General features: G+C 42.0%; 1 protein-coding gene across 4 annotated transcripts in view; it reads right to left on the reverse strand.

Annotated features, from left to right (window-relative positions):
- The window catches only part of Ankrd44 (ankyrin repeat domain 44), a 255233-nt gene that overhangs the window by 70121 nt on the left and 170986 nt on the right, over positions 1-14126 (reverse strand). For 2 of the 4 annotated variants that reach the window (XM_051190211.1, XM_051190209.1), the window contains exons 12-16: positions 13680-13743; positions 11697-11765; positions 8729-8869; positions 5643-5723; positions 2712-2823 (exon numbers count right to left, since the gene is read on the reverse strand). In XM_051190211.1, coding sequence (XP_051046168.1) covers positions 2712-2823; positions 5643-5723; positions 8729-8869; positions 11697-11765; positions 13680-13743 — 467 coding nt within the window. Of the gene's footprint in view, positions 1-2711; positions 2824-5642; positions 5724-8728; positions 8870-11696; positions 11766-13679; positions 13798-14126 lie in introns of all 4 variants that reach the window. The other 2 variants (XM_051190210.1, XM_051190208.1) reach the window with 1 other exon arrangement.

A 14126-nucleotide genomic window follows, 5' to 3' on the forward strand; every position in this document is an offset into this window, starting at 1 on the left:
TGCTGTCTGCTCCCTCTACAGGCCAGAGCACAGACTGGGAATGTAAAGAACGGGCTCTTGATGTTTTCTCAGAGACTCTAGTAGGTGACTAGTGTTCCATTAAACAGGGCTTCTCATGGGAAAACCTGCCTGGGAGTCAGGGCCAACTTGTCAAGAAGATAGGGTGTTTGTTACTGAGGTGAGGGGTATTTGGCATGACAGTGAATCACAGAAATCTACCCCTGTGCACAGTAGATCACTGGTTTGCCCTCCCAACTTCTAGTTCCTAAGGAAATGGGGATTTTAGAGACTATGGTGGCCCTAGATCCCCAAGGGAATCCTAGAGGGAAAATTAGAAATGCTTCCCCATAAAAGCAAACAAAGCAAAACCCACCTTACTCCTTCATTTAACACTTGTCCCAGAGATGACCCTATTCTGTCTTTTCTCCTTATGGAACCTTCATCCTGTACCATCTCCTTCCCAAACTGGTTCCTGTTGGGTGAGCTGGCAGGAGGGTAAGATGGCTGCAAATGTCTGGCTTAGTGCTCTACATCTGGTGGTGGAGAGATTGCAGGGCCAGTCTCTGGCTCTGTTTTGTTTTGATTTGGCGATGTGGGGGGGGGGGGCTGTGAGAAAGTCCACAGCTTGCTTAGGACAAACAGCACCCAAGAGGAACTGTAAGATGCACTCCAAAATGGGAACTCATAAAGTTTTCCATCCAACAATGACTGTTCGGGAAACCCTATTCGTGTGATAAACAACTCACGGAGCTTCTTTCTTAAAGTAAACAAGGATGACATATCTACCATTTATATTGATAATCTAGGCTGATTCAACTGACAGCATAAATGAAGATCAATTAATACTCCCCCACCCACTATTGACTATTCCTAATCTCCATGTATTCACCTCTGTAAATACAAAGGCAAGAGTTGATCCAATCAAACAGCCATGCCTTTTTTGTCTTGTGGACAGAAAACCTTTCTTGTCTGAGAAAAGAAATAATGATCCTAAAATGGTATTCCTGAAAAAGGAAGACAATGCACGCAGCACATTACTCGACAGAAAGAAGGTGTTTCTAGAACATTGTACTCTGCGCTACAGGACTGAAGGTAACTCATTATAGCTCCATTGAGCAGCACATGTTATTAAGAGATAATAACAAACTTTGTAATAAAAGTTCATATTTCCAATTATGGCATATGGTTTTCTGAGAGAAAAGCAATTAACAACAGCTGTGTCTGGTGCAGATTTCAGAAGACAGCCTCACAGTGAGTAATTACAACGTAAGTCCTCACTTCCCAGTAGTGACAATACATGCACATACATTCATACATGCACACACACTTTGGGACGAGCTTTTCACATATGCGGTCTAAGCACAAAGTCATATTTGCTCATCGGTGTAGGGCAGGCACTCCTGCAAAGCTAGAGTTAAGAGGCAAAGATGACATTGCCTCATCCTAACCAGCTTCTACCAAGCAGCAGCTCTGTGTTTGAAAGGCTTGCAGAAGCGTTAATCTGTGATGGGAGGTAGTGTATAGTTTGGTGAATAACCAATTCCTTTCCAATTAGAACTTGGTGTATCTCTGACCCTTTTGCCTGCTCTTGATACTATCCCTCCTGTTGGGTTGCCTTGTCCAGCCTCACTATGAGAGCATTTGCCTTGTCTTATTATTTTGTTCTGTCCTGTTTGGCTATTGTCTCTTGGAGGTCTGCTCTTTTCTGAAGAGAAAATGGAGGAGAGAGTATCTGGGGGAAAAGGTGAGTGGAGAAGAGGAAACTGCTTGGGATAAATTGCACAGGGGGAGAATCTATTTTCAATTAAAAAAAAAGTCAACACACAAAAGTCAGAACTCATAAATGCCCCATTACTAGTCTTCATTCTTCCAAAGACCATGCCATAACTTTGGATAAACTAGTTAATGCCTTATGACCTGCATGAATAGTGGCTGCTCACTGGCCAGTGAGCACAACCAGTGCCCAGGGTCCTGAAACCACTGGCTTCTTAGATCTCCTGTGGAGCCAGCACTTTATGCTTTTCTTTGCCTCTCTATATTTTAGGACCACTCAAGAAGTGGATACACCAGAGAAACTTCAAGTAGTTTTCAAAGAGAGCCTTCCTTCTTCCCCTTCTTTCCCTTCCCCCTTGGTGGATGCCTGGATCTTGAGCCACCATGTACGATATCCAGTTATACTAGAACAACATAGAAAAACTCCGGAGAGTAGTGCGGCACGGCTACAATCCCAGCACTGAAGAGGTAGAAGCAGGGGGATTGAAAGTTTGAGACCAACCTGGCTAGACAGCAAAATTATAAAGGGGGCAATGTGTGAAGAGGAGATAGATATCTGGGAGAAGTATATGGGAAGACAGGGGAGGGTAATGGGGGAAAAGAACACATGGGGCTAACACACGCCTTAGGAAGATTGTCCGTTTGTACCTTCTAGCCCAGGTGATGCTATGGAGAGAACAGCCCTTGAGACTATGCTAGCCCAGCACCTGACCTCTTTCAGAAACCTAAACTACTAAGCATAGCCATTCCAGAAGTCTCCACTCAAAAAAAAAAAAAAAAAACAGGGAGGCAGAGTGCAACACTGCTCTATGTTCAGCCACTGACATTGGGGCAATGTGTTATATATGCAGCCAAAGTAACTGAAGAGGACCTAGGGGATGAAAACAGGCAGACAGGGTCAGTCTCGTGTCTGAAAAAGAAATGAACGGACAACTTACCAGTTCTAGACACTGTCTGTGGCCATAGGCAGCAGCATAATGGATGCTATTGTAGCCTTCCTTGTCCCGGATGGATGGGTTTGCATCATTTTGAAGCAGAAACTCTAGACAGCTGTAAGCATAAAGATACGGGCTTAGAAACGCTGCTGCACCAGAAGGGATGGTCAGTGCAAACCCCTCTGTTATGAGCATTCCACTAAGCACCTGAGACAGGAAATGTGTAAGGAGCCAATTAAAATAAAGCACTATGTGCTGGGGTGGGAGGAGAGCACATGCTCTCTTTATCTGGCTCTACTTCATCATAAAATAATGCTCCTAGAAGTCAGGGGAAGCTTTGGGAACAAGTGGGCAATTAAGTGTTCTCATCTCAAGGTAGAGACATATCTGTCATCAAGATTACTGAATAATAAGATTAAGATCTCCATGTTCACAAGTCTCAAATGTAATAAAGGAGTGGTCAGGCCACTGCAGCTGGGAAAAACACAATAGAGAAGGGACTTATTCTGACACCACTATTGGAGATGAAGATCAAGATGCTAAGAATTGCAAGTTTGAGAGATTAAGAAGAACCCAGAGCAGACTGAATAATAAAAAGACCAAAAGAGTGGCTAAACATTTAAAAAGCACAAAGAATTCATTCGGTGACTACACTTGAAGGGAGAAACTTAAATCACACCACCAGGAATGCAGACTAGATGGAATTATGAATTTCCAAAGTCTTTTCTGGCATAGTAGTCATTTTTTCTGAAAAAGTGACAACATAGGACACAATCATCTCTAACTTGTAGTTTCATACAACCAAGGATAGCTAAGAATGTGGCCCAATACAAAAGAACACTGATTTAAAACATTGTGAGGGTTTTCTACAATGACAGATTTGTGTTTGCAATATCAAAAGGCTGGACACACTTGGCAGAGGGAGGGGTTTACCTCAACCTTTGCTGAAGAGCCCCAAGTTCTAGAACCCCAGAACCCAGAGATGTACTGGGTAGTCTTGTCTTTGCTTTACAAGGGGCAATAACTAGCTAAACAAATGTGTCCCCCAAAAGTCCATGCTGATTCAATTTCTTACTCTACATCAAGGCTTATTAATTTTGGCTTTTTTGAAACAGAGTTTCATGCAGCCCAGGCTGGCATCAAACTCACTATGTATTTGAGGATGACTTTGGACTCCTGATCCTTCTCCCTCTCCCTCCAGTCCTGGGATTACAAGCATGAGCCACCAACCCATGTGTGGCTCTCAGCGTTTTAAGATTTTAAATCTAAACCTCCCCATTAACTAAGATTTTTCTCGTGGGGGCTTTCTATAGTTTCTTCACAAACTTTGAAGTTGCATTTACCTACCTTTTGGTTGAAAGCCAAAGAGATAAAAAGACAAACTGTTTCTTTAATATTTAGAAAACTGACCAAAGATAAATTTTGTAAACCCAATCACTTGCTGTATTTATCTGTAAAATGCTCCAAAATAAATCAAACTCTCATTAAAGCTCTGCTCTCGTGCTGTCTTTGGTCCTTCATACCTTAAAAGGAAGTACTTTTTTATTTGGGTAATTAAATTTCCATGGACAGGATCTTGTGCATGACTCACTATAAACTGAATGTAGCTCTTATATAAATCATTCACCAGGAATAGCAATAAATGAACAGACAAGCTCCAGTCTCTGAATGGGTTGCAAAAAAAAATAATTTGATAAGCTCAATTTATAATTTGGAAAACAATAATTCCTCCCAGAGAATTATTTAGTCCAGTACATAGCTAAACAAGATGACAACTGTACAGATACAGCAACAGAAGCAATGTGGAATTTGGGTAATCTCCACATAGCTCCTAAGGGAAAAAAAAAAAAAACAGACCCCATGCTCAACTGGTGAGGATCATCCTTCTTACTCCCAGGGAGGATTAGCAGCTCTTGCCAGCCACCTGAGATACAAGATCAACAGAACATTAGGCCCCTGATGTAGAGAGAGGGGTGTGGTTATTCATGGCCCTTCCTCTAGTCACCAGTGAGCCTGGGCTGGCACAGGGCAAGCCTGCAAATCAATGGAGAAAGCGAGGCATTCTCTATTTTTTAAACATTATTATTTTAAATTTAATTGTATTAAGGTGAAACTTGGTCACTCTGTTTTACTCATGGCACTGTCTGTCTCTATCCCAGAAATACTCAGTTATGTCCTATAACCTGTAACATTTTAGACACGAGGCGGTAGGGAGTGGATTAGAGTAGGCAATGTGAAGGCCTTGGAGTGAACACAAGCATTCTGGCACAGAAACTCATTCCTGAGGTAACTTGAGGAGAGGATAAACATGCCTGCACTCTCAGAGCATTGTATCCCCCGAGGGATGTGGTCCAAAGTGGGCAAATGTGTTCACTGCACCAAGTGTTGGGCTCACCACTGTCAGGGATCTCTGTCCTGATCTGTTTGTAGTGATGGCAAATACTCCAGGCCCTTTCACAGCAAGAGTGAATTCCCTGTCTGAAGTCAATATGGGGCAGTATGGTCAGAGGTAGGTGTTTACAAGAAGTAGGAGGTTATCTGTAAGTCAAGGGTCTGATAGGAATTACACAGAAGGGTCTGAAGAACTTTATTTACAGAATCTGTGAAATAGTTACCCTTAGGTCATCAATATGGAACCTAAGGTCGCAAGTGGAGGCTTTCCATGTCCCCCGTGGTATACGATACATGACCGAGTCAGTTATATTTAAGACCTAAGGCTGCTGGCTCCTCACAATGGTAGTCAAAGCAAGCTCATGATTTTACAAAGAGGTCCACGTATAAGAACAGTAGAATGGATGGATGTGTTAAAGGTGAGTCTATATCCTCCCCCTTTCTCAGGATCCCCAAGGAAAATCCCAGTAGGAAGACAGGTGTGCGGTGACCCAGAGGAACCAAAGAATGTGGCACCTCATCTTACGCCCAGAGGAAACTTACAGGGCAGCATCTTTTTCCTTCATCTCCCTGGCTCTGTCAAGTTCTTCAGAATTGTCATGGGCGTTTCCTAAGATCATCTTACTTCTCAGCATAAGATAAAAGAAAAAAACAAAAACAAATTTTAATTAAAGATTGTTGACAGTTTTTGCACAAATACATCTCGGTGATTTTATCCCAACCCAAATGGACATACATTGGTTCTCTCCAAGGCATCTAGGAAATCTCTTTCATGGAATCAACTGAGAACATCACTTTCCTAAAACTTCTCCCTAGCTGTGTGATGAAAAGCAGACGAATCAAGCTGCCTACCACTATATAGGCACCCTAGAACTTTCCAAGTTCTAAGTTCCAAGAAACAACTTAGCTCAGGCACCTCCACCTGCTACCACACCCTCACACTTTCTGTCCAGCCTAGCATTTCTCTTCCTATGAGGGATCCTGACTGTCACCTCCTAGATTTTCCCTTCTAGCCCTTAAAACATGAAGCACACTTTCTTCCTTGCCCTTCCTGCAGCCCATCTTTCCCTAATGCACAGCATTGCTCAATTAATAACCTGCATGCTGAGATGCCAAGTGTGACCTCTTATTAGAAACACATTTACGCAAACACAAAATGAAGTGGGGTTGTGTGTGTTCATGTAGGAGATTGCTTGTGTGCACACATGTATGTGGAGGTCAGAGGTCAACTCCAGGCCTCTTTTTTAAGAGCCATTCAGCTGGGTTTTTGAGACAGTGTTGCTCATTGCTCTGCAGGTCATCTAGGAGGCTAGACTGGTCATCATGCTGTTACCATGCTGATTTTCTAAAAGAGATTTATTTTTTAAAATGTATGTGTATCTATATGCCTGTGTTGGTAAAAGTCACATGTGTGCAAGTGTTCATGTGGGTGAGATCCCTTAGAGATGGTATTTATTACATGTTACTGTGAACCAACCAAGCTTAGGTCCTCAAGAAGAGCAGCAAGCAGTCTTAACTAATAAACCTTTCTCCAGCCCGGCTAGATACCTGGATACTTTTATGTGGGTCCTGGATATGAAATTCAGACCTCATGTTTGTGTGGAAAACACTCTACTGACTGAGAGAGCTCCAAGCTGTGTGAGTGTGTTTCTGTATGTATATGTATAGCTGTTGTTTGTCTTTTGAGACAGGATCTCATGTAGCCTACGCTATCCTCAAACTTTCTGTGTATCAGAGGATGAACTTGAATTCCTGATCCCCCTCACTCCCACCTGCTAAATGCCAAGATTCCAAGTGTGTGCCACTATACCTGGCTTTTCATACATATTATTTTAAACAATGGATCACAACATATAAATGATGTATTTCTTACTTGGATCACCATCCCAAATGTTCAGAAGGGCTTGTGGTATAGCCCAGTAGAAAAGTATATGCTTAGCTTACTTACACATTAAAATTAAATGTTTAAATGTCATTTTTCTGGAAAAGAAGCTATCAGTACTAACCCAGAACCAAATGCAACACAGGGGGCAGCAAATAATTCAACAGTCGTCATGCAAACTCATCAGTCTTCCTATGATTTAAGAACTCCATAAACTGCGGGACCCTACCCCCTTTCCCCTTTGCAGTGGTTCAGTGATGTTTGCTTCCCATGCCTAGTCACCTATAGTCCAAACATGTTTGGAATAAGAAATTCCTCTTCTACACTCCTCCATTGCTGGTGGGAGTGCAAACTTGTACAGTTCCTGTGGAAATCAGTATGGCGATTTCTTAGAAAATTAGGGATCAACCTACCTCAAGACCCTGCAATATCACTTTTGGGCATATACCCAAAGGAGACACCCTCACATCACAAGGACATTTGTTCAACTATGTGCATAACAACATTATTCATAATAACCAGATCTTGGAAACAACCTAGATCCCTCTCAAATGAAGAATGGATAAAGAAAATGTGATATATTTATACAATGGAGTACTACTTAGTGGTAAGAAACAATGACATTCTAAAACTCAAAACCAGAAAGACAAATATAGTGTGTACTCACTCATAAGTGGATACTAGACATAAAGCAAAAGATAGCCAGCCTACAACCCACAGCCCCAGAGAGCTAGAACCCTCTGCCAGAAACAGATGGAAGATTTGGAAATTCACAACTAACCACTGGGCCAAGCTCCTGGAGTACAATCAAAGTGAGGGAGGAGCAATAATATGAACAAAGGAGTCAAGACCATGATGGGGAAACCCACAAAATCAGCTGACCCGAGTTAGTGAGAGACTAATGGGGAGTCTGCATAAGACCAAACTAGACTCCCTTAATATAGGTGACCATAGGGTAACTGGGACAATATATGAGGTCATTGGCAGTGGGTCTGAGATCTAACACTGATGTACAAACTGACTTAGTGGAGCCCATTCTATATGGAGAAATACCTTGCTCAGCATAGACACAAGGGTGTGGGGGTGGAGAGGTGCCTTGGTCCTGCCTCAGTGAGATGATGGGACAGACTTAGTAGACTTCCTAGGGGAGGATTTACCCTCTCCAAGGTGAGGGGGGAAGTGGGGAAACTGGAAGGAGAGAAGGGAGGGGGAACTGGGATTGGAATGTAAAAAAGGAAGGCAGGAAGGAAGGCATGAAGGAAGGAAGGAAGGAATACCAAAAAGAAATTCCCCTTCTGCAGCTGCTGAATGAGTATTCATGCCCAAGTTGGGAAGAAGAGTGTCTAATGTCATCACAGCAGGGCTGCATTTGAAGGGATTATGCAATGGTGGGTATGTTTTCACACAGGACATATATATTAGCCCATGAAGCATTTAAGCGGCAATGATGGAAACTATTGTGTATGCCAAATAAATTCCAACAGATTTCCAGAGCCTGAACTGAAAAGCCTGGACTTGACAGCTCTACTTGGTATTTAACGCAAAAGCAGAGAAGAGAGAAAACCGTGCAATGACATATAACAATCAAACCTAAAGAGAGAGAATGAGGAAGCCTGGGGTGTGGATGATCCTCCACTCTGAATGAGAGAGTCCTCATCTGCAGTTTTTGGCAGGCAGTGTAAATAAAACGTTAAGTCCTCCCCTCTGGCTCTACCCCAAGATGAAGCACAAGCAAGGCTATTTTTACTTTCTATCCATGTCTGACGCAGCAGCATAGTGCAGAGCTGTTCGTCCCCAGTCATCTGTTTCATTAACGTTGGCTCCTGTGGTCACTAATGCTTTAATACAGTGGAAATGACAATTTGCAGCTGCATAATGCAAAGGGGTCCTGAAAAACAAACAGATTATTATTATTATTATTATTATTATTATTATACTATTACTGCTCATTACTGTTTTAGTTTACTCAGTCCAGCAGACTCATCACTGGCAGAAGCACTGGCTATAGAATTCTTGCTTCAGCTCTCAGTGTGTGGAATCTGAAGAATGCAAAACCAGGTCTACAAACAGATGGCTTCTAGCAAGGCCAGCCACAGTGGCACTACCCTTTCTTTCTATTTCTAGTGTCTACTCTTGGTTACATCTATGTCATTGTTTGTCTATTGCAAGATTGCCTCATGAAGAATCATCTTCATTAAGTCCATCATTAGAGACTGACAGGGAAGAGGGGAGGATGCGGGAAGAGTAAGAGAGGGCAATGGAGTGCATAAATACAAAGCATATACCACATGCATGTAAGAAAATGTCACAATGAAACCCATCCTTCTGCATTAGTTAATGTATGCTATGCTAATTAACTGGGTTTTTGTTGTTGTTGTTGTTTGTTTGTTTGTTTTTAAACAAACCATCCTTGACTCTAATCAAGCTTCTATATAGTTTCTGGCTGGGTTTTCAAAGGGCCAATCCCATTGTAAAACCATCAGCCCATTGACAAAGGCTTGATTTCTCAGCCTGGAATTGAAGCCTTTCCCAAGCTGACGGTCTCTTCTACAGAGCATCTTTCTCACCAGTGCACACTATGAAGCCACTAATGAATGCAAGCTGGATGATGAGGGTCTCTAGATCATGTTCACACTTCACCTTCATTCCTGTCCTTTCCTCCTTAGGAGTACCCTTTCCTAGCCATTATACCAAGTCATTCTTTCTATTCCAGGAGCTAGCTTCTTTGAAAAATATGGAGGAATTTACATTACTTATTTTTAGTTTCCAATTATTTGACATGTTTTTCTGTTGTGACTAACCAATATCGCAGGAATAATAACAAAGTAGAATACTAAAAATAAAGTAATATTAGCTCAGGAGTTATTTATCAGTTTTTAAGAACTTTTTTTTTTTTTCATTTTGCAGACAACTTGGAACTCTTTTACTAGTTGATTTTCTCTTCAGTCCAAAAGGAATTACATGAAATTACATTTTTACATACTGGGTTGCTTCTATTTTAATTAACTGGACTGAAAATGACTAGACATCAACAGTCCTAACATGGTTTAAGGATAAAGAGAAAGCGAGATTCAGGGACACACGCCTATAATCCCAACACTGGAGAGGCTGAAGCAGAAGGGTTTTGAGTTCAAGGTCATTTAGATTACATAGCAAGTCCCTGTCTCAAAACTAAATGCAACATCTTTGGATGTGACTCAGTAGTAGAGAATTTGCTTAGCACATGCAGTACTGTGGCTTTGACTGATTCACAACAACACACATACACACTCTCAGAGACAGAGAGAAAGGAGGAGACAAGACTAAAGAAGAGAGGTGGAAGAAAGACGGGAAGGGGAGAGGGAGGGGAGGGCAAATAAAGGGTGGGGAGGGAGAGGGAGGCCAGGGGTGAGAGAGGGAGGGAAGGAGAGAGGGGGGGAATGGGGAAGGAAAGGGAGGAGAATGGAAGGGGAAGGGAGGAAAGGGGAAGGGAAGGATGGAAGGGAAGAGGAGGGGATGGGAAGGGAGGGGAAGAGAAGGGAAGGGAAAGGTGGGGAAGGGAGGGAAGAAGAGGGAAGGGTAACGGAGGGAAGGAGGGGGAGGGGGAGGGAGGGGGAAAATGACAGTCCTGGCTTTCAGAAGACTTGCTGTCAGACGGGGAAAGATACAACTAGTATAGCGCGGTCATGGAGTGTTCAGAGAGCTAGGAGAACACAGAGGAGGAACATTTCTGTAAGAGCGACAAGAAGGATTCATTTTATCTGAATCTGGAAGGATGAGCAGAGTTATCATAGACGAGTGGCAGGAAAAGAAATTTGAGTCAACCCCAAAGAGCTAGGAGGCAGGCAAGGAGGGAAAGAACATACACATACCTACATACAGTCCTGTGTCACATGTGCATGCGCACATACAGGCATGTGTCACAAGCAGGTTGTGTTTTAAGAACCGTGTAGTATTAGGGGGTTTTGTCATTATATGAATAAAAACTATTTAAGATATATGGGACCACTATAGAGCATGTAGTCAAGTTCTGAGTGAAATGTTGTTACTTGGTATATGACTCTGTGTGTGTGTGTGTGTGTGTGTGTGTGTGTGTGTGTGTGTGTGTGTGTCCATGATCCAGTTAACATCATGACACAGTTTAGCTATTCAAGGGGATTATGGAGGTAAGAATAGTTCTTTGACCCACTGGTAGTTTGTGTTCATTTAATATTTCAAATGTCTAGAAATTTATCTCAAGATGAAATGACCAACATAGAAAACAAGTGCTGCAGAATTTTTAAATTTTTTATTATTATTTGTGTGTCTGTGTGTATGTCTCTGTCATGGGGAGTGGGGGAGTTCCAGAAGGCAGTATTAGATCCTCTGGAGCTGGAGTTATTGGCACTTATGAACCAGAAGACAGAGGTGCTAAGAACTGAACTCCAATCCTTTGTGAAATCAGCAGGTGTTCTTATCTCCTGAGCCATCTCTCAAGCCCATATTTTGAGTTTGGTGCACTAAAGTGGTCTATTCTGCTATTTTTCTAAAACACATCCAAGTAGACAATCTTTTAAAAAGTAGAAGCTCAGAAAGCCCTTAGCTCATGGGCCTGTCATCTTGGTTGGTGTTTCCTTACAAGGAGGGATTGCCTCTTGAGGATGGAATTGCCCCCAGTTGTCCCATGGTGATCATGCTCAATGGACTATTCCCCACTCTCGTTTAGGCCCCAGAGGCAGGTCAGCCTGCGTACATACCTCCCACATTTGTCCTTCTTGTGAAAATCTGCTCCACTGCTCTGCAAGAGTTTTATACATTCTACATTGCTAGAAAGACAGGGAAAACATAATTAGTATGGTCAGGGCTAATTACTAAGGGACCTCCAAGAAGAGGCATTTTCTGCAGAGTACGAGCTGGGATGAAATAATAGTTTAGGGTCTTAAAATTCCACTAACAAGAAATAACCTGGACATGGCCCAGGAGCACTGCATTGTAAGGATTTAAAGTTCCTTTCTCAAAACTAATAAATCAATAAATGAAAGGGCTTCACAGAACATTTTCAACTCAATGACTAAGGAATTGAATGATTATTATATGATTAAGCCCTCCGACGACAGCCTCATCATTTATCCTACAATTCTTTTTCAGAGCCATGAGGAGTTTATGAAATCACTGCAGCCTAATGATTCCGTGTTACCTTTAAACAATGAAGAAAACTGATGGAGCCCTCCCTTTTACCATAGCATAATAAATCCCCACAGTCAGCACTTTAAACTCCATACTCCTTAATGGAAAAAGGACAGCTGCATTTCCCTGTCTTTGTAACCCAGGTAAGTAAATGTGCTGGACCAACACTGAAAATGATGTAACGGAGCGCAGGGATCATTCCAAGCAGCTTTGTCAATTCACAAGAGCAATAAATCACACAGCACAGAGAAAGGACCTACTGAAGTGAATTTTCCTGTTGAAGGGCATGTAGCTAATATTCATTCTAATAGGCATTTCAAACATAAACCCAGGACGGTATGTTGTCACTTTCTGGGCAGGTTCAATATTCTTTAAAATGGAGGCATGACCATCCATCATCATTCTAAACTTGAAACGCTAAGAAGTGACTCAGAATGTATTGTTTTATTGTAAGTTAAATAAGAAAAATGACCTCATTAATAATGGGCCTCCAAATGGCTCTTCCCCATTCCACACCTACCCTTCATTGCCCCTTTTCTCAGACAGCTAAATGTAAGAGTCACAAAATGTGTGAATTTTTACAGGAACATTGGAATTGGTTCAGCGTGGCAGCTAATATTCAGCATCTATCTCCTACTGAATGATGGATGGAAAACGATCAAAGGCAATGAGTGGATTAGACCTGTGTGGTTCACAAATCTCATCCATTTTGAGGCCTGGGGTTGGGGGAAGGGATCCCATTTTTAAAACACAATAACTCCGTATAAGTTAGTTTATGACTCCAGAAGGAACCCATGTAAATAAGTTTCATGGTTCATTCACCTCTGATAAATAGGTAATGTCTTCCGTAGCACACATGATAAATGGAGAATTCCTTAAGTACTAGGAAACTGACTAGAAACTAACACCTTCCCAATACAAGGTCATCCAAATGACATTGTTTGTGGTCAATATGTGGTAATACATCAACAATATATTGATTGGGGCCTTGATCTAACCATCGATTTGCTAAGGAAAAAGCTGCTGATAAAAGGCTCTTTGCTACAGGGGAAAGGGCAGGGAATAAATCACTCTTGCCCATCTTTAGGATTTCCTTGACCTTTGTTTGCATTTAATCATCCTAAAAATTTCAAAACTATTTTCTATTTATTACAAAAATGTCAAAACAGGCATAAATTGATTCACTTCTTTATCCTCTTAATCACCACCCATCAACTGGCAACAAAGAGGGGAAACTTGAGAGCAAAGTTCAAATTAATTTATTTCAGTAGAAAAGATGCCAAGTAGAGACCCACATTGTGTAGTCGGGCATCTCACAGCCGTGGGCGTGGGCAGATTGGAAGATATCAGCACAAGCCCTGTGCACTACACAGGATGGGCTATTCATTTTTCTTTGGAAATGTGGAAATGAAGCTAGCAACACTTGATACTTGGTAGAAGTGATTGGGACCCCATTTACTAAGGAAACAGCCTTTGGTTCACAGGCAGTGTGTGTCAATTCAGATGTATGAAGTCATCAAGCCATGAAATAATGACCACTCAGGAGTACTCACCCTCCTGCGGCAGCAGCATGAAGGCATGTTCTTCCAAACGTATCTGGGGTGTCTATTTCAAAGCCTGCAGACAGCACGTGCTCATTACTAAACAAGGACACTATGCTATACTTTTGTCCTAGTTAAACCACAAGAAACATTGCAGAGACAGAAAAAATCAGTTAGTAGGAAAACTAGAATGCAAGCAACTTTAGTAAGAAAGAGGTCATCACAGAAACAAACGGCATTTTCGCATTCAGCCCTGGGTGAGCCACAGCCCCGGTTCCAATCCCAGGATAGAAATTTATGAAACCAATTTGAGATAAGTAGGGCAGTGGACAGGCAGACAGAACATATGAGAAACATGGAAGGCAGAGGGATAATCCAACATTCCTGTGGTCTAAGATGTGGGAAGTATGTTTTCATGCAGGAATTATTTTTAAGCATGCCAGAAGTATCGAGAACACA

This window comes from Phodopus roborovskii, unplaced genomic scaffold (assembly GCF_943737965.1).
Source record: "Phodopus roborovskii unplaced genomic scaffold, PHOROB, whole genome shotgun sequence".
Lineage (NCBI taxonomy): Eukaryota > Metazoa > Chordata > Mammalia > Rodentia > Cricetidae > Phodopus > Phodopus roborovskii.